The 22,971-nt window shown below is 40.9% G+C and overlaps 1 protein-coding gene across 5 annotated transcripts in view; it reads left to right on the forward strand.

Moving 5' to 3' along the window:
- The window catches only part of DYM (dymeclin), a 209,830-nt gene that overhangs the window by 61,473 nt on the left and 125,386 nt on the right, over window positions 1-22,971 (forward strand). For all 5 annotated transcript variants that reach the window (XM_063179768.1, XM_063179771.1, XM_063179770.1 and 2 more), the window contains 2 exons: window positions 16,099-16,281; window positions 19,750-19,928. In XM_063179768.1, the coding sequence (XP_063035838.1) occupies window positions 16,099-16,281; window positions 19,750-19,928 (362 nt within the window). The remainder of the gene's footprint in view (window positions 1-16,098; window positions 16,282-19,749; window positions 19,929-22,971) is intronic.

Here is a 22,971-nt window from a genome sequence, read left to right on the forward strand (position 1 = left end):
GACCAAATTCATGCTGATTTTAGATGTTTGAGTTAGAACTGGAGCTTTTATGGCTATAACTACATTGGAATATTCCTTAATGTGGAGTCAGGTGTTTCTGCAACTGCTGATGCTTGTTTTAATTACTTAAACTTGAGCAAGAGAAGTTTGGCTTACCTTTAGTTGTATCTGTGGTGAGGATTCGTAGGTGTGAAATTCTCAGGCTTAATGTGGGCATTGAGTCTTAAGGGACAATATAAAAATGCTGCATTTCTTAAAAAAATTCTGAATTTTCCCCTGAACTTATCCTGATCCTTCATTTGAAGGCTGTTGCTCGAAAGGCAGCCTCCTGTTGGGCCTGTGATGTCTGACGCTTTAGGGGAAGGGAGGACCCAGATGTTTGGGGTCAGAAGGAATGACAAAAGTCAGAGGGTTTACAAAAGTTTAGGAAGCTTTCCTGATGAATTACATGCATGGCATGGAAATTGGTGTGTTAGTCCCTGTTCTTCTAGTGTGAGCACATGGTGGTGGATTTTGGATAAAGGAGTATAGTGAAAGGGAAGAGAAAGAGGGGGATGGATTAAAGAGAGGAAAAAGGGAAGGGAAGGGAAGGGAAGGGAAGGGAAGGGAAGGGAAGGGAAGGGAAGGGAAGGGAAGGGAAGGGAAGGGAAGGGAAGGGAAGGGAAGGGAAGGGAAGGGAAGGGAAGGGAAGGGAAGGGAAGGGAAGGGAAGGGAAGGGAAGGGAAGGGAAGGGAAGGGAAGGGAAGGGAAGGGGGGTTTGTCCCAGAAAAGTGCTGCCCTTCTTCCAAATGGCCCATTCTGTAGCCACATCCTGGTATTTCTCATGCTTGTTCTTACCAACAACCCTTGACTGTTGTTCCCAAAACCAGCTCTTGGCTGTTTCCACAGCCATCCAGCTGTTGATGTTTGGGATCTATATGTTAGCCCCTCATCTTCAGGGCTTCTGCAGAGCCCTCAGCTGCTGGAGGGGACCTGTTGCCAAGGGAGGACACCGCAGCATTTGGTGTTGCTTTTGCAGTTGCTTTCACTGGTCATGCATCAGATCTGTTGATGGAGTGTGCAGAAAGTGTTGGGAAATGCACCCAGAGTAGTTCATTTGCCAGAGCCTGACCTTCCCAGAGTGCTCCCTAAAGGCCTCTATGGCTTGTTGGCCTCTTTGAGGAGCTGTCAGATTGTTTGGAAAAGCTTTTACTGTTGATTTTTATACCTTTAGCAGGCTGTTCCCAAATTACTTTTGGCTCAACTTGGTCTGGTTTAGCATTGAACCTTGCCAAAGCTTATATACCTTTTTTTTTCCTGGTTTGGAAAAGACTTAATCTTTTTACATTTTGTAGTCTCCTTTCTCTGCAGTGGAGTCATGGCGCTTTTCTGTCTATTCAGGGTCTCTAACACAGACATCCCCTCTAAGCCCTGATGTAGTGACTTGAATTTGTCTTGTTGCCATTTAGGAATTCATAAGCTGAACCTGTTTTCTTACCTGTTTCTTAATCTTTAGGATAAGCGCTAAAAATCTGCTAACTGGGAAAATAAATCCCATTTTGATACAAAACTTGGAAACTGGAAGAATCCTCTGAATGTTTTATAGTTAAAGCACTTGAATTATGAATTGTGGACAAATATGTGTGGGAGACGGATAGGTGTTTTTGTTTTTAGGAAAAAAAAATCAGATCATAGAATTGTAGAATCTTGTAAGTGTTCGGGTTGAAAGAGACCTTAAGAATCATTTTGTTCCACTCTCCTGCCATGGGCAGGGACACCTTCCACTAGACCAGGTTGCTTCAGAGCTCCATCTAGCCTGGTCTTGGACGCTTCCAGGGATGGGGCAGCCATATCAAGACCTTGGAACAAAGGTTTTTTTCTTGTCTGCAAGAGAAAGGGAAGTAGATATATGGGAGGTTTCAGCAGAGTTTACTCTCAGCTGGAAGGTAAATCTGGATCAAATTAATTCTGCCAAGAATGAGAGATGTTGTAGACATCGCACATTTGACAGTTATTTGGTACTCACTAGTTCTGTGTGTGGATGTGTATGTATATAATAGAAAAACTATAAAATACAAATAAAATACAGACTGTACAGAAACATATGAACATGCTTACATTTAATAATAGAAATATAAATGACCAGTGTACTGCATCTATATATTTAGTGTATTTATACAAAAATATACCATTTAGGGATCAAAATACTTGGAGATATGAAAATGAAATGTCTAAGTTACATATGAGAATAAATTGTTTAATGAATCTAGAATATATTAAATCAATATGACATTTAGTTAGGAGTCGTGCTGTTTGCATGTGGTAATTTGTAAGATTCTCACTTAAACAATTTCAAGTGGTTTCATAAGATGTATGTACAGCATATACAAATATGACATATGTAAATACGTTAAAGCAAATGTATATGTAGAAATGTAGATAATACAAAATATAAAAATATTCCTAGGAAAAAGCTGTTTTGGCCTGCAGAATTTCAACTTTGGAATTAGGTTTATCCATCTCATTCACTGCTGGCTTCTAATTTCAGCCTCAATAGTTTATATTTATTGAACTGCTTCTCTCAGCAATTGCCATTCTGAGAGGATCTGTCAAGCAAAGATCTGTCCTTTATATATCTATATAATTATATCTGTATAATTGGATACATTCTATATATCTATATCATTAGCTAGTTGTATGTAAATACAGAATGGGTGTGTAATCAGTCCCAGTGTGTATATAATCTGCTCTGACTCTCTTCAGTGGGTCAGAGATCTCTTAGGAAATTGGGACATCAGCTCAGGAACAGCGCACTTTCAGGCCAAGGGCATCAGGATGTAAAGGCCCTTATTAAGTAGAAAATTCTCATTTTTATAGATAGGGGAAAAAGAGGAAATAACATGCTTGAAGCTTGGCTAAAATTACACAATCAGTTGACATTGCAGCTGGGAATAAAATTCCACTGTCCTGATCCTTATCCTCATGTTTTAAATGCTGGGCCTTGCTTCAAGGTTAATAAAACATGCTGTTTGCATGTGATAATGTGTGTAGGACTCCCACTTACCAAATAATCTCAGTTGGTCTTATAGGATGTAAATACAACACATAGGTGTTTCTCATTGTCTTACCTTGCGAATGGTAATTGTTTTGAACAAGGCCTGCTATCAGCTCATGCCAAACAGTTTAGTGGCATTTGTGATTTTCCATGAAGTGTTGGAGTAATTGTTGTGGGAATGTGGAATGAATTTCATCCTGGAGAAGAGAAGGCTCCAGGGACACCTCAGAGCCCCTGCCAGGGCCTCCAGGGGCTCCAGGAGAGCTGCACAGCCCCTGGGGACAAGGCAGGCAGGGACAGCACCCAGGCAATGGCTCCCACTGCCAGAGGGCAGGCACAGATTCTGGCACATTGGGAATTAGGAATTGCTGGCTGGGAGGGTGGGCAGGCCCTGGCCCAGGGTGCCCAGAGCAGCTGTGGCTGCCCCTGGATCCCTGGCAGTGCCCCAGGCCAGGCTGGATGGGGCTGGGAGCAGCCTGGGACAGTGGGAGCTGTCCCTGCCCATGGCAGGTGGGGGCTTGGAATGAGATGATCTTGAAGGTCTCTTTCCTCCCAAATCATTGTGTGATTTTGTGTGTTTGGGATAGCAGAAATATTTCTTATGAAAAATACTATAATATTCAAATGAGCCACTCAAAACCTGGTAGCCTAAAAGGATGTCTCTGTGCAGCTGCTGATGGTGGAGGCCTACATAGCTTGTCGGCATCATAGGGCTTGCCTGGGGTACCTTGGGATTGCCAAGGAGCTTCCACACAAGTGAGATCTACGTGCAGATCTGGAGACTGTGGTACCACCTCAAGGGCAGTTGTGCTGCTCAAATTTTCTTCTTTAACTCCTAGATTGATCTCCTACAGAATGAGAATTGCTTTGTACGTTATATTAAAAAGTTATATTAGCTCCTTTTTCTCAGGCACGGGCAGAGCCCTGTTGTAGGTGATGGCAGAGAGGCAGGAGTGGCTTGTCCTCACTATTTGCTAACTGTGCTCCCAAAGAGCAAACTTCTTTTCCCTTTATGGCTTGGCGCTATTGCAAAATGCTTAGGAACAGGAAAAGCCCAGAGGATTCCCTTGCCCTGTGGTAAAAACATTTTTACATTTTTGGGTACTGAAGATGAAATATTATGGAACTGAATGTGCGCGCTAGATAAAAAATAAAGTGCCTCTAAATATATTTTTTCATATAAATGCAAATCTTTATGTAATTCATTCCATAAACTGGCAAATCAGTATTTGGAACCAAAACGTTCTCAATGCTATATATGTAACTTTAGTCTTTAATAGTAAAGTTAATGAGTGTTAGCACATGTTTCTGTATAATTTCAATGTTAACTATCAGTTTTTGCTGGGAAAAAATATGCAGTCAGAGTCAGTAATATTTAGTCAACCTTTTTCTCCCCCCATAGTATTCTGTTTTCATAGTAAATTTGACACACCAAAACCTTTCCCTACGCCATCCCCTCCACGCTGGCCATCGACCCAAAAGAGGGGTAATTCAGTCGGCGTTGGATCCATGAGAGGGCTCCAAGCAGCGTCCCGTGAGCGGCAGCGCTGCGGAGCTGGTGCGGCTCCAGCCGCGGTGTCTGGTGACAGAAACGTGTTCCTGTCTGATGCCGCTGCCGTTGATGTCAGCGCGAGAGCGGAGCCAAAGGGCAGGTGCTGACATAAAACAGCTCGTCAGCCTTGGCAGCAGCTCGCGCCCCGCTCCGACACGGAGCAGGGACACTGGGTTCTTTCAGCTGAGGAGGCATTTTCTGCTAGTCAAGATAATGAAAAGTTTTGCCTGTGGCACGCTTGTTCTGGGGGTAGGACTTCATTCCTCAGCACTGCTGCTTTCCTCAATGCTTCATCATTAAAACTGCCACTTTAATAATGTTCGTATGGCTGGAGCTGGTATTGATGCCTCAAGATAAGCTTATAGAGCACTTTCTGTAGTGAAATCCAATTTTCATTGCTCATAGTTTTTTTTTCAGACTTAGTTGTTTGTGGTGAAACTTTTCATGCTGAGTATCTTCCTTAGGCTCTTTTTTTTAGATTTTTTAAAAAATTTTTTGGCACTGCTTTAATTGAAAACAGTTCTTCTGTTTCTGAGAATGAGGTTAGGGAAAAATGTTACTTAACCAATGCTGAATTCTTACATCTGTTTTATTGAGGAGTTTTAGAGCCTTCATGCCTTGGAACAGGCTCTTGAGATTTGGGAAGCGGGGCTTAGGGAGTGAAGTTGTGGATAGAGATGTGCCATTTACAATCCCTCTTAAAGTTTACTAAATCTGGCCAAGTTACAGGGTCCCAAAACTTGCCGTTTGCATACATTGAGCAGAAACTTGGTGAAAAACTGGCAGCAGAATTGTCTGAATGTTGAGTTTTCATGAAGTGTGTTCCACAGAGTGTCGTGCCAGTGAGGCTCAGATGCTGCACCCCTCGTGAGGTCCATGAGGCTGTTCCAGCATCCAGGGGAGGCTTTCCCTGCTCCATGCAGTTGCTGGTGGACCAGGTTTCAAGCAAGAGAATTAAGACTTAGGTTTTCTTTGTCACTGGAGTAGCAGGTAGTGTAGAGGAAGAAGTTACCTCACACAAACAAAATGTTACCTCTTAAAGGAAAAGTAGGGGTTAAGAAATGCTGGGTTTAAAAATAACATGTCCATTGCACTGTGGAGAGGTGACAGTCTCCAAGGAGTGTGAGCAGATCTTCTCAGAAATAAGGGTGGCAGCCAGAGCATTCCTAAGCTGTGGAACTCCAGGTCTTTCAGCTGTGCTTATATTAGGAGTTTTATTTAATTGTTTTTGAATGCTCTCCTTAAGGCTGATAGAGAAGCTGGCTGGAATTGCTGCAGGTACCATTGGTGAGGTGCTTCACAAGTTTGGAGGAATGAAACTTAGGTCTAGGAGGGAAGCAGCAGGTCTGTGCTGACTTTACTGTGCTAGCTATTCCTTCTTCCTTTCATAGGGAATATGAGTGAATTAAGTGCCTGCAGTCAGGACAAACCAAAAGGAGCAGTGTGCTAAACTCACTAACTGATACAAAAATCTAACTGCTCTGCAAAAGTAATTTCTTGGATGCCTTGACCTGTCTAGCAACTTTACAGGTCACTTCTTTCATTGATTGTCTGGATTTCTTCTTCCCCCTTCCCCACTATGTGTGGGGATGAAGTTCTCCTGAGGATCTTACATCAAAAGCATTAGTTAATATCAATACCCTGATCAGCACTATTTAAAAATAATACTTACAAGATGTTTGCTTTGTAACATGTTTCAATGTTTGTTTCTGCCTCGTATTTTGCCTGATAGAGTCAACAGAAGATGTTACTGGAAGTTCCACAATTGGTTGAATTATACACATTTAATGTGTTCCCTTGCACTCTGACAAGAACAGTAAAATACCAGGAGGGTACCCTGGGCAAAAAAGCCAGAAAAGTTTTCTATTAAAAACAAAAGTAATTAAATGAATAATAATTTAAAAACAAAAGACTGAACAAAACCCTCTCCAAGAACTAACTTTCTCTCCCCAAAATCCCACCAAAATAACCCAAACCAAAACAAGGCCCCAACCCCCACCATCCAACAACTCCTTTTTAATGTCTCTATGTGAACTTGTTGTTGGCGTGAGGTTTGCTGTTCCAAGGTTGATAGATGATTGAGTCAGACAGTTCCTCTAAAATTAAATACAACACTGGGTGGATTTGCAGTTTTTCCCACATTTCTCATTCGTTTTCCTCTCTCTCACTCTCTTCAAGCTTGCACTTAGTTTCCCAGGTTCTAAGTAGTCATAATACTGTGGTATTTTGCTCTTGTATAATACCATAAAACCTTTATTTATTTTTTCTTGATATTGTGGCCACATTTGCAGCTTCACTTATACTGGACAGTCTTCAAATGTGCAGCAGGAATATTGTTCCATCTCAGAAAATGTATCACTTGCGTCCAAAGGAGTTGAAATAGGTATTGCCAGCAGCAGGCCAGGACTTGCTCTAATAAAAATGTGAAGATTTCTTGCTGAAGATGTTCTCCTCCTATAGTTATTTTTAATCTATTTCTAAAAGTGAATTAATGGCTCGTTAGAGTTATTCCCAGCCTTATTTGGCCTTTTGATTCAGAAGTATGTTATGTAATTTGCTTTGCTTAATTCTTCAAGGTGTCTGTCTCTGGGTATGTCTACTACTCATGCTCCAATTACATATAATAAAAATGTCATCAGGGATTTCCAGCTAACAAAGCTATTCCGTACTTCAGCATCTCTGGGCAAGTAAGAGAGGTAGATCCCGTCTGTAAATGTTAAATTTGTCATAGATTCATGGAAACATCAAGTTTGGGAAAGACCTCGAAGACCATCAAATCCAACTGTAAATAATATATGTAGTTACAGGTAATATGATTTCACTGAGTTTTCAGGTATTGACTTTGGTTCTTTATGTTTTTGTAGTTTTTCAGATTAAATACTTTTTAGGGGGTGTCTTTTTACATTTCTGATTCCTCTGTGATGTCAAAAGCTTTCATGAGAATGCAACTCTGTAGCTGAGCTTTGTGGTCTTGGGAGAAGGTGATTTTCTTCTTATTTTAAAATCCAAAACAAGAAAAAGAGTAGTAATGCAGTAGTTAAGGTTCCTGCCCCGAGGAAGGCTTGGATGTTTTCAAATTTCACAGTAAAGATCCCCTGAGATGTAGTGATAAAAAGGGAGATGAATGGTTTAAAATGAAATAAACACTGTTTCTGCAGTGAAATGAGGGATATGCTTATTTATCAATCTATGCAATTTAGTGTTTGCAATCCTTTTCAGTTCCGTGACATTTGAAAGGTCGTGCAAAGTATTGGAGCTGGGATTAATTGCAGGAAGCAAACTGGAAAAGACTTTAAAAGAAAAGAAAGAAAAATGTGTGTATGTAATTTGGCTGGGCAACAAAGGAGACCTGACTGTGCCTTTTATTTAAGGGCTGTAAACACTGAACTGGGGCAGAAATGTTTTATGGTATTACATAGAACCACTTAAAGGAGTAAGCAGATGAAACTGAATAAAGCAATGTTTAGCTGAATATTAGGAAAAAAATCTTAACATTGAGGTTTATTAGATTATGGAACATGCTTCCCAAAGGATGTGGTTCAAGCTCCATTACTAGTCCCTTAAAATTAGTCTGGATAGAATAACAAGCTGTACTGGAGGGAACACTGTTGCATGGATAGGGGATGGACACAGTTACCTAATACATCTTTGCATTTCACTTGCTTCCATGATTCATTTCCTGAAAAACTACTTCCAGAATGTGTTAATGACATCACAGCCCTGGGCACAGTCTGGGCACTTCAGACTCATCAGCGCTTCTCTGGCTTCAGAGAGTTTGTGTGGAGATTTCCTGGGCTGTCTTTTCCCCACTGGCTCCTCCACTGCACCCCAGCCATTTGCTGTGGTTTTCCTGTCCTGCTGCAGCGCTGGGAGCAGTGGTGACATCAAAAAGTCGAGTGCCTGGGATGTATTTGAAATGTGTGGGTACAGAGACATGAGCTTGGCTATTCCTGGAGAGGCTGGGACTGGGACTGGGGCAGGCAGGGAGCTGGTGTTGCACAGCTTGGCTCCACAGAAACACCTACCTTCTGCTGTTCTTGGCAAGGAGGATGAAATACTGGTCTCCTTTACAATAGTGTTATTAGGTGTGAAAACCCTCAAACAATTAAGTCATACTCAGTCATGTATTTCAATGAGCCAGTTGAAGTCTATGAAATATAGAGCAGTTGTTCTGTTGCAGTGATTTGTTGAGAAGAAAATAACTTGGTTTTTAAATCACTTCTATAATTCTTTTTGACATTTAGAGAAGTAATCTAAAACATGCACTTAATCTTTCTATAGCATTTCAGTCACTTTCCTGTAGTATTTAGGAATTAAATACTTAAAATATAGTAGTAAAGCGACTGAAATATAACACAGCACCTGAAATAAAGCCATGGCAATCATCTGTGTAAATTGTGTGCCTTTGACCTTGCACTAAGGACTAAGTAGTAGTTCAATGGGATTTTAAGCCTGAATATGGAGTTCCAAGTGATCACACATTTACTCTGATACACATCATGTCCCATTCCTGTGTTCCAGACAAGAAATAGAGTCAAGATGGGTTGGTACATGGCTGTTGTCTTAAAATGCTTTTAAATTTAGTGTCTCCCATGTGTGAATTCTTGCTGCAGCCTGCTAATGACTTTGAGAGCAGCTAGCCTACCAGTACTTAAAGTACAAATTTATTTTGCTAGACTGTCTGACATCCAGAAACTATTCATTTATTGCTGTTTGTAGAACTTCTCCTATGTTTCATGCTAACTTGGGTTAGTCCTGCTAGTTCAGTGCTGGACAATGATGACCATGAAAACTATTGCTGAAAATTAAAAATTGTTATTTTTGCCATTTGTATTATCATGCTAGGTGAAATGTTTCAAAAAACGTATCATTTATGGGAACTTGTGTTAGTTGAAAAGGTTACTGCAATTAAAAAGTGACTGCAAACAAAAAGTTACTGTAGTATTTAGGACAGAGAGCCATTTTTGTGCTTCTGAGTTTTTACTGTTTCCCTACTTAAAACATCTACAGTCACCAGACTGACTTTTTCAGTCACAGATTGTAGTTTGTGTGTATGTCTGTGTGTTTATGCTACAGATGAGTTTAATGTTGCTCAAGAGTGGAATATTTAACATGCAGGTTCATAAACCATATAAAAATGATTCCATATTTCCTATACTTCAGCTTTGCTAGTTTCTTTCTGTAATGAATCTTCACAAATCTGCAGTGGGACTTCCCTAAAATTAATGGAGCTGCTGTTTTTATAGTCTCTTAAGCAAGTGTACCCTGGGTTCTTCACAATTTGCAGTTTAAGTTCCTTAACTAAAGATCTGAGATGTTGGAGATGTGCTTTATAAAGTATAAAATGCCCCTGATACAGCAGTTGCCTCACTGATCCCCGTTCATGATTCCATGGACCTCTTTTTCCTCTCCCATTCATTATCACATAACATCCCCGTGGCAACTTGAGAAATTGCTTGCATGGAAAAGTAATCGTAGGAAAGTATTTATGTATTTTTAGCTTTCTTCTACCACAATGTAGCAGCTGGAAACAAGGACAAGAGCCAGCACAATGTGAACTGCCAGCTCTCCGTGGGCCACCAGAAAGTGTTCATCAGACCACAGTGTGAGAACTATTGAATTGACTTAAGAAAAGTGACACACATAATAAGCGTTAAAAAACAACACTCAGTTCCCAGTGCTGCTGCTTGAGTATAATAAGAATTAAACAGTAATTGTAATGTTTTTTAATAATATGCTATTTACTGGTTTTGGTGGAGGAACTACATGATGGTACAATTAGATGCAACGAAAATCACTTTTGCTTTAATTCTTCATCATCGCTATTTAGTGATGCCTTGGATTGGACAATCTTCTGGATGCTAAAAGCTTCAGAAATAGGAAAGCAGAATGTGCAACTAGGACTTGGATGTATTACTAACCATAAGTTAGATCTGTTCTGTTTTGGGCTTTTTTCGTTGTGGTTGAGTTTTCTTTCTGATATTTAACACTGGCTTTGCCAACTTCTGTAGCCTCATCTATTTGTGTTCTTTCCATTTTTGCTACAAGGGAGTAGGATTTTTGTTTTGGAAATGTCAAAATGACAGGGGGAGATCAAGAGACTTTTTGAAAATTTTCATGTCTACTAAAACTCTTATTTTGTCCTATTCAGTCTCAAAAGCAGCCTGGGAGCAGCACCTCAAGTTGGTGCCCTCAGCAAAATCCTGTCAAAAGTAATAAAAAACTCAATAGGAGGGTGCTAAGTATATTTGAGAGGATGTGGGTTACGTGATGGGGAATGAGGGAGGGATCTGCCCTCTTACCAAGCTCCAGTGAGGAGAGAAAGGACCATATTCAGAAAAGCTTTGCCAGTATTAATTGCAATTTAATGCCTATATTTAAATGCAATGAAGTATGTTCAAAGGAAAGGTTGAAGTTCAGTGATTACTTTAATTGAATTTTTGAGCTACTATTAGATTAAAAAAAAAAAGCCTAAACAATACTAATTTCCTAGAAAGAAACTTGGAAGTAACTCCAATTTCCTTGGCATTAATTTAATGCTCTGTCCAGCATGAGAAGTCAGAGAGTTTGTCTTTTGAGTCTTGACACTGAAGGTTGAAAGGTGAATAATACATTTTGATGAAGAATTACAACTAGTTTAATAACTAATCCAGGAGAGCTCAAAAATCAATTATACTCACAGTCGGTTGATCTTCTGACTTAAAGTAATGGTAGATTGGATTAGAAGTTGTTGATTGAAAGTTGCAATGCTTTATATGAATGTGATGAGTTTTTAGAGTACCTTCTGCATCCTTAGTTTCAAAATGTCTTCATAGTAAAACTCTTAAAATTCTTCTTATTCTTGTGAAACTATAAATAAGCATGTTTAAACTTTTCCAAAGTAGATACAAACATGAACCTTACTTGTATCTCATTGTGTAACAGAGACCAGGTATTAGGCTGAGATTTCTGCAAAGTTGTGTTTACATCAAATAACAGTCAGGTGAAAGAAAGTTTTATTTTGATGACTGTGTCATAACTTCAGTTTGCCATTAAGTGTTGTTTCACAGACTGTCAAACTAGATTAAAGTGCTGGCTTTGTTTTCATGGCTGTAAACTGTGTTTCCAGCCATCTTACAGAAAATCTCAGCTTCTCTGTTGCAACATAACATACTTTGCTCTTATGACCTGCTTTTCTTGCTCTGCCTTTCATAGAGTTGTATGGACAGGGAAAAAACGCCTGTGGTGCCTAGTTTGGTGAAAGAAAAGGGCAAAAATGAATCTGTTAATTTGGTTTTAAAGGTAAAAACATCCCGCTTCTTATTAAAATATTCGAGTATTTTCCAGAAATAATTGGCAGAGTTTTACAGTTCTCCAATTGACAAAACTTCTAGCATTGTGGTTCCATGTGGGACTGAGTGAATAAATAAAGTTAAATCAGTGAATCCCAGAGCTGGTCAGGCTGGAAGGGCCTCCCTGCTCCAGCAGGGCCATCCCAGAGCACAGGGCACAGCATTGTGTCCAGAGGGCTCTGGAATATCCCTGGTGAGGGAGACTCCAGCCCTGTCTGGTCTCTGTTTTTGTGCCTCCTGCGCAGGGGAATTGCTGGGCTCAGTCCCTGCCCGTGGCTCTGGTGGCATTGCTGGGCCTGGAGCGGCGCCTGGGCCCTGCTCTGTCCCTCCCTGCACACGGGGACAGACACAGGGACAGCCGGGGCTGCGGCCCTCTCACAGCCCTGCACGGCCCCAGCTCCCGCAGCCTGTCCTGGCACAGAGATGCTCCAGGCCCTTCAGTATATGTGTCACTCTCCACTGGGCCCACTCCAAGAGCTCCACGTCCCTCCTGTACTAGGGAGCCCAGAGCTGGATGCAGCTAGAAGTGATGGACAAATATTAGAGAAATGCAATTGAAAGTATTCTGCAGGAAATAGTAAACTGTGTTAGTGAAGTAAGTGATCCAAATACCTAAATGTTTGTCTTGTTTTCAGCTTGGATGCAGTTGCAGTGCTGGGTAATGTTGACACCAGCCTGATGTTTTAGTTGTTGCTAAGTCATGCTTACTTTGCATCAAGGACGTGCCATCTTCTCATAATTTCAGAAGAAATTTTTGTCTGTGAGGGTGGGACACCCTGGCACAGGTTTCCCAGAGAACCTGTGGCTGCCCCATCTCTGAAAGTGTTCCAGACTAGGTTGGATGGGGCTTGGAGCAAACTGAGATAGCAGAACGTGTCCCTACCCATGGCAGGGGTTAGAATGGGATGAGCTTCAAAGTTTCTTAAGATTCAAGAAGCTGGGAGGGGGCATAGCCAGGATGCCTGACCCAACTGTTGAAGGAATATCCCATATCCTGTCATGCTGAGCTATAAAACTCTGCGGGGTGTTGCCCAGGGGTGGGTGGACACTGCTTCAGGGTCTGCAGCAGGTGGTGAGCATCTGCACTGTGCATCACTTCCTCTGTATATTCTTTTATCATTATTATCATCATCATCATTTTCCCTTCTTTTTTCAGTCCTCTTGAATTGACTTCTCTCAACCCGTGAGTTTTGTGTTTTCTCTCAGTTCTCTTCCTCATCTCACCAGAGAAGAGAGGATGATTGGTTGTGTGGTGTTAAATCACAACAATGTTGAAGAAGCTGTTTTAAGGCTGTGGATTATTGGCTTCATCCGATGTATAATTGGGTCCAGAAAGGTAGTATTTGGCACTGTAGAGCCTTTTGAAGATTTTATAAATCTTCAGAAGCAGTGTACCTCATGACGCTGTTTCAGATAAATTTACCCTTTCCTTCTTTTTGTAGTTTAGTGGTTTAGTTTTGAGGACTCTCACTTATCTTTGCTACCCCCCAGAGATGTAGAAAGCTTTACAAAAACATCTGGAATTTGTATTTCTCTTGTGCTATAGAAAAAGATGACAAGAAGATAGAAGTAAAATTAAAAAAAAACCTCAGTGTGAAAGAAATCCAGTCTATATGTTGAAGCATTTAGACAAATTTCACTTCATGCCTGTAATGATGCCTGGCAGAACTAGTACTGTTGCAGTCATCTGTGGCTGTCCTGTTGGCTTAAACAAAAATTTTCATGGAGTCATGGAATCGTGGAATGATTTGGGTTGGAAGGGATTTCAAGGCTCATCTCATTCCTACCCCTGCTATGAGTGGGGACACCTTCCACTATCCCAGGCTGCTCCAAGCCCTGTCCAACCTGGCCTTCATTCCTTTTAAACATGAAATTTTCTTCCTCTTATTCTGTTTTTTTTTCCCCTGTGATGTTCTGAAGAAGCAGAATCTGAAATATTCTGTCCACGCTGTATCGGTGTCTATATTTCTATGTTTTCTGTTAACTTCAGATCTGAAAAGAATATAAAGGAAAGCTTCTAAGAGAGCACAGCATAAATTACTTTGTTTTGTGTGTTAAGTTAAATATAGTCTTGTAATTTTCAAATATGCATAAATATAAAATTAGGTTTAACATAGCAATATTTCAGATATTGTGAACATACTGCTACACAGAGCTAGAAAATTCCTGTTCCTCTGTTGTCCCAGGCTCTTTACCTGTTTAGCATTTTAATGTGATGTTTATGATCAGAAATAATATTTTCTTTTAAAATGTTTTTAACTTGAGTGTGTTGGAAGCATCAGCCAATACTTAGCTCCTAAAGGAATTAGGTGCCCTTGCAGCTGAAAGGAATGTTATGAACCTGTAACATGGGGTTGGCTTTCTGGAGGATTTGCCAACACACAAGAGAGCTTCAGGAGGTTACTCGGGCCACATAATCATGTATATGTGTCTCTTGGGCATCATGATCTTGTTCTCCCTGGTGGAAGATTCAGATTAATCACTGGTGTTTTGGCCATATCCCTCTTTTCCTAACTATTGAGGAAAGATGTAATGGCAGATGACAGCCATAGAGGGATGAGGTAGTAGAAAATGAAAAGCACTAAATTTTAAGAATGGAAATCTGATGAATTTTAGTTTCTTTAGCATGTGATGATAAATGTACAGTTGTTTCAGGGTTTTTAAAAAGTTTCTTTGCATGTTACATCTCTGGTTAACCACTTGAAAAACTTCATGGTCAACATCATTCATTTTGATAAGAGCTGTGGGTGAAAAACATGGTGATAAAGGGTTACTAATGTAACATGAAATTTTTGCTAGGAAGGCTGCAATTATAGTACTTTTTATTATAAGAACTCTCTCAAGCTGCTTAACACTGAGTGGCATTAGTCCCCTTGCCTATGACATGGCAGTAATTGTCCTGCAATTGTCCTAATGAGGGAGCTCTGGTTTGTTACATAATCTGACTATATTTACATGTGAAGAAAAGTACTCATTGGAAGGCTTGAAATCTTGTAGGGCTAAGAGTACTTGAAATTCTTTTAACTGGTTATACTTTAGTATTTTGCATTCAAATGACTTAGAAGTTTTTATCATTTACACCTTGAAGCTTGATGACTAGAAGACTGGACATTAAGCTTTCTTAATTTTTCTCTTTAAGAAGCTGTATTGTATTTAATTTTTGATTTAGGCATTAATTAAAAGAGGAAATAAGGATTTACCTTTTTTAAAGTAAAACTTAATATTTTTAACCTGTATAACTCAAAGCTTTGACCTGTTAAATTTGATTAAATGCTTAGTCTCTGTAATAAAATTTCAAGATACACTCAAAAAAATTAACTGCTAGGCAGGCATTTGGGGTGAATCTAATACTGTGTGATTGGGAGGGGCTGCTTCTTATTCCCTTGGAATGAATGTATGAAGAGCCCAGATGTCATAAAACATAGAGGTTTGATCCTTTCCTCTGGCTTTGTACTCCAATAATGCTGAGTCTGCAGCATCTCTGTTTCAGTTCTAGTGCTTTTCTTGCCTTTTTCCTGTTCTGTAATACAGTCCCATGAGCAGTGGCAAGGGTATAAGGATTAAAGGATTTGCTGAAGAGGGATGAGGGGAGTCCTTTATTCCTCCTCTGATGCTCCTTCTCCTCTAATCAGTATTTGGGCATGTAGCTGGTCGTTTGGTTTCACCAACACTGCTGTAATTAGGAACAGGAATTTCAAATGCTGTGGTTTAGTATTGGAGTTAATTCTTTTCAGTGCTGTAAGTGTGAAATGACTCTACATTTGAGTCCCAATCATTAAAGTTTAAGCAATGTGATAATGAGAGTTTTTTCAAGCAGCCTCTGGGGACATTGCATTTGCTTTATACATTATGCCTTATTACTGGAGCTGTAAATGCACAACGTACAATTGTGTAATCAGAGAATGGTTTGACTGGAAGGACCTTAAAGCTCATCAAGTGCCACCCCTGCCATGGGCAGGGACACCTTCCACTGTCCCAGGTTTCTCCAAGCCCTGTCCAGCCTGGCCTTGGATGTTTCCAGGGACCCAGGGACAGCCACAGCTGCTCTGGGAAACCTCTGTCAGGGCCTGCCCACCCTCACAGAGAAGGATTTTGTTCCAATATCTAATCTAAACCTACACTCTAAAATAGCCTTGTTTATTAAAATATGACCAAACCTGTTATTGTTGTTTTCTCTGCAGCTGGCCTGTGGACCGTGTTCACGCTGGGTGGGGTGGGCAGCAAAGCATCGGCACAGGTGGAGCAGTGCTCTCCTCTGGCCAGCCAGAGCCTGCTGCTGCTGCTGGTACTGGCCAACCTGACTGACACTCCAGACACCCCAAACCCCTACAGACAAGCCATCATGTCCTTCAAGAACACACAAGGTTTGTATCTGTTCTTACTTCTGAGCCTGAGCTGATGAAGTGGAGTTTTAAGACGCTGTGATTGCTTAGAGCTTCTCTTTCCAAGATTTGTTGTCCTTCCAGCACACCCATGGAAGAGCAGTAATAACACGTTTTTATCAGGGGGTTTTGAGGTGGAGTTCCTCAGCTGCTGGGACTTTGTGATGGGGGCAGAAGGAGGATACTTTATTCTTCTGACTTGAGAAATACTAGAAAGCTTCATAGTCCTGGTCCAGTTTACTTCCTGGACTGGAAGTTCTTGAAGATTTCTGCTGACCTTGATGATACTGTGACTCTATACTTCCATAAAATATACATAAAACTAACCTATAAGTAGATTGATTATCCAAGAGCCTGCAGGAGTCCCCTAAAAATTTGTAACACTTTTTGTCCTGGAGTCATGGTCCTTAGAGAGAAGGTAAATAAATAAACTGGTGCCTGGGTTTGCTGACTGTATTCTTTTATTTCAAATGTGAGAAAAAACATTTAACATAAACACTTCCATGAGTTTTGTATGTATGAGAGGTTTCAGAGTTGTTTTGGTGCTTGTCTGGGTTTTGAGAAGGCAGGATCCAGTCTTGTGTCAGGTAACTGCAGGTGCCATGTGGCACTGACTCACAGAGGGTCTTATTTTGATCCCAGGAATGCCCTAACACAGCTTGTGCTATCTAGAGAGCTCAGTATGCAGCCTGTGCCTTTGGAAATGCCCTCCAAGTCCAGCCATTCCCCAGCACCGCCAAGGCCACCGCTACCCCTTGTCCCCATGTGCCACATCCACACGGCTTTTAAATCCCTGCGGCCATGGGGACTCCACCATTTTCCATGCGTACTTTATCCACACTTAAATCTCTGAACCTGAGCCATGTGGTTTTACCTTTCAGTGGCTTTGTGCAGGTTGGCACTGTGCACAGGGCTCAGGAGCTGTGTGACAACCTGTGAAGCCACAGTAATATCCTGAGTTATGCACTTTCTTCTGGGGAGTTTTTGTATTCCTTTGTCCATTAAGTTTTAACCAGGTTGAGCTCTAAATTAATTCACCATTACCTATGAAAATTTATTGGGTTGTGAAGGGGGAGGATTATTCTCATAAGAAGAATTCTGAGTCCTAACATGCTTCTTTGATTTAGTGGATACCATTTACAGGTGGTTGAGATCAAATTGTTGATAAAGTTTTTGTTTTGTTCTGTCTTTAAACCGCAAGCTTTCTTTAATGTTGTATTTTAGTTGACTTTGTTTCATGCCACCAGTAGCCAGTAATGTATTTCATTAAAGCACGCTATACATACATCATTATAAAATTTTGAAATAATTTATTTTGTGTCAAATGTAGCATGAAAAGCTATATTTTCTCTACATGTTTGTGTTGATGGAATGACTTATTGTTTCCCAGAAACTTGTTCCCTCTAGCAATACTCATAATTGAGCTTAAATTTGATTTCTGTGAACATTCTAAGGGGTTTGTAAGAGGAAAGTAATGTGGAAAAAAAGAAGCTGGTTGCAGTAATAATATATACTATAAAAGGAAAATTGGCATTTTTAAAAAATAAATTCTATAATTTAATTGGGACAAAACTAGAAGAATTCAGGATGGGGGTTTTTTGTTCATGGTCTAGAATAGTTTAATTTTTCTGTTGATCAGCTTACTGTTCTGCAGAATAATACAGGATATGCTAGTGTTGCTGGTAAGTTTCTTTTATTCTGTTTAGATTTTTATTTTACTGGACTTTTTAGTATCCTTTAATAAAACTGATAGTGAAATGCTATAAATCCCAGTGGCACAGCTTAAACGTTCACGGAAGTGAAGCTGCAAAGCCAAGGGGAGCTTCTCAGCTAATGACCTGTGGCACCAAGGACTGTGTTGTTCTTGTTTTGCTGTCTACATCCATGTTTTTCCTCCTGAAGGGAAGTTCCTGCCCAAAGCAGGAAGATTTTAATCCAGCTGCTCCATAGTCATGGTCAGTAGTTGAGGAAGGCCAGGTTGGAGTCTCTCCGGCGCCCGCGGGTGCGTGGGTTTGGGACCGGCAGGGTTTCCCTCGCCGTGGGGCTGCGTCTCCGTGTGGTTCCCAGCTCCTGCAGGCAGGGGTTCTGTTTGCTCCAGGGCCTCCTGCTGCCTCCAGCTCAATGGCTGGAGCTGTCCCCCCTTGCCCTGGCCAAGAGGAGTGATGGCTCCCCAGCACGCTGTCTGCTGGGCCCCACAAAACCAATGGCAGCCAGGGCTCCTGCAGGGCTCCTGCAGCAATTCCAAGCACTTTTTCCATCCAAAGTGGGTGGAAATGTTGTTCAAAATACATGATGACTGCCATGCTTTTCTGTGTTGAAAGCTACTTAGCAAACTTCAATAGGAATATGGTCTTAAAATCATAGAACCACAGTGTGGTTTGAGTTGGAAGGGACCTTCAGGATCACCCAGTTTCAAGTCTCTTGCCTTGGGCATGGGCACCTTCCACTATCCCAGCTTGCTCCAAGCCCTGTCCAACCTGGCCTTGGACACTGCCAGGGATCCAGGGACAGCCATAGATTCTCTGGAAAACCTGTGCCAGGGCCTCATCAGCCTCACAGGGAAGAATTTCTTCCTGATCTCTTATCTAAATGTCTTCTCTTTCAGTTTAAAACCCTTCCCCCTAATCCTATGGCTATTTGCCCATATAAAAATTGTCTCACTCTCCACCTTCTTCAAAAGCCCCCTGTAAGTACTAGCTTTTTCTGTTTCCATGGGGAATTTCTAAACCTTAGGTATCTGTGCAGATGGATGTTTTTGTTGAGGCTGGTAAAGGTTCTGTGAACAGAAATCTGTTTATTTTCACTTCCAGCCCTGGCACAGAATGTATTGTGATTATGAACAAACTGCTGTTACTTTGAGGGATGTTAGACAATGTGATGTGATGTTTTACATCAGTTAACTCACCAAACTCTCCACCACACACCTCTAAAGTCCTGACACCTACCTATCACTGAGATATCACAGTAATCTTGACCTATGCACATCCACCCTTTATACCAAAAGAGGGATGGATGGGAGAGACTCTGCCTTAATGGCAGAGAACTAAACCTGTAAGTTTGATGTGCAGGGTTTGTTAGTTAATCACTGGTATATTGTTTCCAGAGAAGACTTTGTGTCTGCCCCCTTGAAGCAGCTCCTGGGATCACATTCCTTCTTAGCAGTGGAAGTGGTACGGAGGAATAAAATTGTTTCATGAAAAAGGATGAATGTTTTGTGCAGGTACTGGGGTCTTACTGAGGCTCGTATGGGAGGACAATCTCAGCTTTTTGGCACAACTGAATCTTTATGAGACTCTATTATGGTTTATGACCATTGGTAATAAGAATCATGGGTGATTTTTGTTTCCTCCTTTCTGTGGTTTCCTCCTTTCTCAGAGATTTTGTAAAATTAACAAATAACTGAATGATAAATGTATTTGTTAAAGACTTTATTTTATTTCTTTATTTCAGATAACACTGCTTTTTCGTCATCAAATCCACACGCTTTCCAGATTAACTTTAACAGTTTATACACAGCTTTATGTGATCAGCAGAAATCTGATCAAGCCACTCTTCTCCTATACATGCTTCTGCACCAGAACAGCAACGTGCGCACCTACGTGTTGGCACGGACAGACATAGAGAATCTGGTGAGTCTTGCTCTGCCTCCTTTATTCTCCTCACCAGGGATTGTCGCTGTGAACTTGGGTCTCACCAGCTGCCAGGGGCCTCTGTTCTGCAGTGGGAGCAATAGGTTCTGGATCACTCATTTGCCAGTTCTAGCTCACTTAAGCGTTTTTGTTACATCATCTCAGGAGTGTGCTGCTGAGCATGTCGCTGCAGTCAAGGGTGGTACTGCTAACGCTACAAGACCATCTTGGATTCCCTCTTTCTCTGTGCTACTATCATGACCCAGGTCAAACCTGCCCACTTCTGATCATTGTCTAGAAAACTGGTAGCAGATATCATTCCATTCATTATTTTATTTATTTCTTTTGGATATTCAGGCCAAAAAGTTGCACAAGCTGTCTCTGTGCTTTCAGGAGTAATAGCTAACAAAATGAGCTGTGACTGGACTAACATGCCAAATGTCTTACAAGGTTGACCTAAGACTGAAACTCCTCAAGGAGCAGCTCACAGATTTTATAGAAATACAACTGTAATGCCTTTTAGTTGCTTAAATAGGATTGTGGTTAATGGCCAATATAACAGACACCTGGTATGGTTTTGTAGGTTATAAATTAGCTTATGCTCCCCACTTTAGTAATGTCACAAACCACTTTAACAAATCTTACTTATTAAAAAGCATTCCTTTAATAAGATAATGGCTGTCTAGGGGAATTGGTGACAGAATAGAGGACCCTTTCCATTTTAATATTTGAAATCTTGCCAGGTAATTAGATCCCTTGCTTGTTTGATGGCAGATATGGAGTGAGTTTGGTTTCAGTCCAAGTCCTAGCAGATGTATTGCTAAAATCAGAGTTGATAGACGCCACTGTTGGCAAACTGGGGTGAGATGGTGATGCTGAATTGATTCAAGACTGAACTCCTGTGTCCATGGCAGATTGTGTAGGCAAGGGCTGAGTCATTTCACATGAATTCCGTGAACAAATGGCCACGTATAATTTTTGGGGCTGCTAGTGTGTGATTTGACAAGTTAACAGCTGTTAACCATAACAATTTGCTGTATCTTTAGACTCACAGCATATACTAGAACGGTTTGGGTTGGAAGGGACCTTAAAGCCCATCTTGTTCCAGGCCCTTGCATGTTGCAGGGATGCCTTCCACTATCCCAGAAAAGCTTCCAGAAAAACAGTGTGGTGCATCTGGCAAAATAAATCAAGATGCAGGTACTCAGATACTCTGCAGTGCAGGATATTTTCATATATTATCACCTAAAAAAAATAGTGAGAAAATCCCAGACATTATCAGCAACTTTAAACACTTGGGAAACGCTGGAAAAATTCAGAAAAGCATCACTGAAAAGTCAACAGTATGTTTTTGTGAGTATTTTGATTTTTTTTTTCTGTACCAACATTTTAGACTTCTCTTCATTTGCTCTTCATGCTGCTTCTTTGTGATCTCTACTGACAAGTAACTGACATCTTTGTTCAATCCTCTTTTTTCTATTGGGCCAGTAGATAAGGATAAGCAGCAGCCAACTGACAAGAGCAGTTTTAATTGCTCAGTAAGGCAGGCTGAGCCAGACCAAAAAGAATTGGGAGGGCTGGGAGGACTAGTGGACGAAGAAATCATGATCTCCTAACTACAGTCCTGTGGTGAGAAAGGACAATTCAGTCTTAGAGCTGATAATGAGATAAAGGGACTTGAGTACTGGAGCTGGCTTCCCTGTGTGGCAAGAGTGGTGCTGGTACACCGTGCACTATTCTGGTGTTGTACTTCCAGACTGTATTTCCAATAGTCTGTAACTAAAAATAGTTACAGACTATTGAAAAATGGATCCCTGTTGAGAAACATGGGAGGTTTTTTTGCTTTAAAGTTAGCAATAACACTGTGAGAGGGCTGGGAAGGTAACTCTAGCTGGTCAGAGAAGAGCTTGGGGAACCTTGGGATGTGTATGTGCCTTCATAAAGGGGAATCCTTCAAAAAACAGGAGTCTCTGCTTATGGAGAGGGATGGTAAGAATTAAAGCCTGGAGGTTTGATTCCCACTATTCAGAGATATTGGAGGAAAACAGTAAGGTCATTAATCCAGAGTCAAAATGATCTTTGAATGGGGGTGAAGGACTTTTTAGAGGCATGTGGTGTAAATCAGTGGCCTCTGTGCAGAGGCAGTTGGATGAATGGGGTATAAGCTACATAGGTGCTGTGTGAGAGATCATGTCCACAGGCAGCTCAGAGTTCATCCTAAACTTTAGGGGGTTTTGCAGGTTCTTCCTGTTTCACTGCACTCAGTGCATCCCATATGTTGTGCTTTCCCCTGTTTCAATTTTTCTCCCTTTCTGTGCCCAGGAAGCATCACCAGAAGGTGCTCTGTAACATTTCATAAGGATTTTTTGAAATGTGTCTCTGCTCTTTTTCAACTTTAGTGTAACTTGTAAGTTAAAGTTTGTTTTTCTTAGCTGGTATAACAGATACTGTCTCAGCTCACTTCCTCATTTGTATGATTCTCCCTCTGCCAGTTACAGCTAAATACCTTCACCCTCTGTTGGACTTCGTGTTTTATTGTTAATAAAGAACCTTTTTTTGCTTTTAATATAATTCTGCTTGGCAAAATGATTAGGATCTTTATGTGTCCTTCTTTACTTCATTTTTTAAAATAACTGAATAAATATCTGATGTTAGAGAAGTTTACATCTAGTATTGGGCATTCCTTTTCAAAGTGCTTGCAGGGATCCTCCAGAAAGTGGTGGGACAGATGAAACAGAGGGCAGCTAGCACATTTTTTGATAAGCATAGTGTTCTGGTCTGTGGATGGGAGTCTGTCAAGCCTTCTTCTGTTTGAAAGAGCAATGAGCACCAGTATTGCAAGTAAATATACCAGTTAGATTTCTGCGTGTAAGAAATGAGCTATTCGATGTGTTTTCTTTGGCTGCTGAATGGAGATTTTGTTGCTGTTCAACATCACTGGAGTGAAATAACATACATGGTGATGTATTTATATCAGGTGATGCTACAGCAATATTTTTTCCTGTAGTATAAATTTGTCTTAAGCAGGTTGCTGCTTGTATTT

Source organism: Melospiza melodia, chromosome Z (genome assembly GCF_035770615.1).
Source record: "Melospiza melodia melodia isolate bMelMel2 chromosome Z, bMelMel2.pri, whole genome shotgun sequence".
NCBI classification, from domain to species: Eukaryota; Metazoa; Chordata; class Aves; order Passeriformes; family Passerellidae; genus Melospiza; species Melospiza melodia.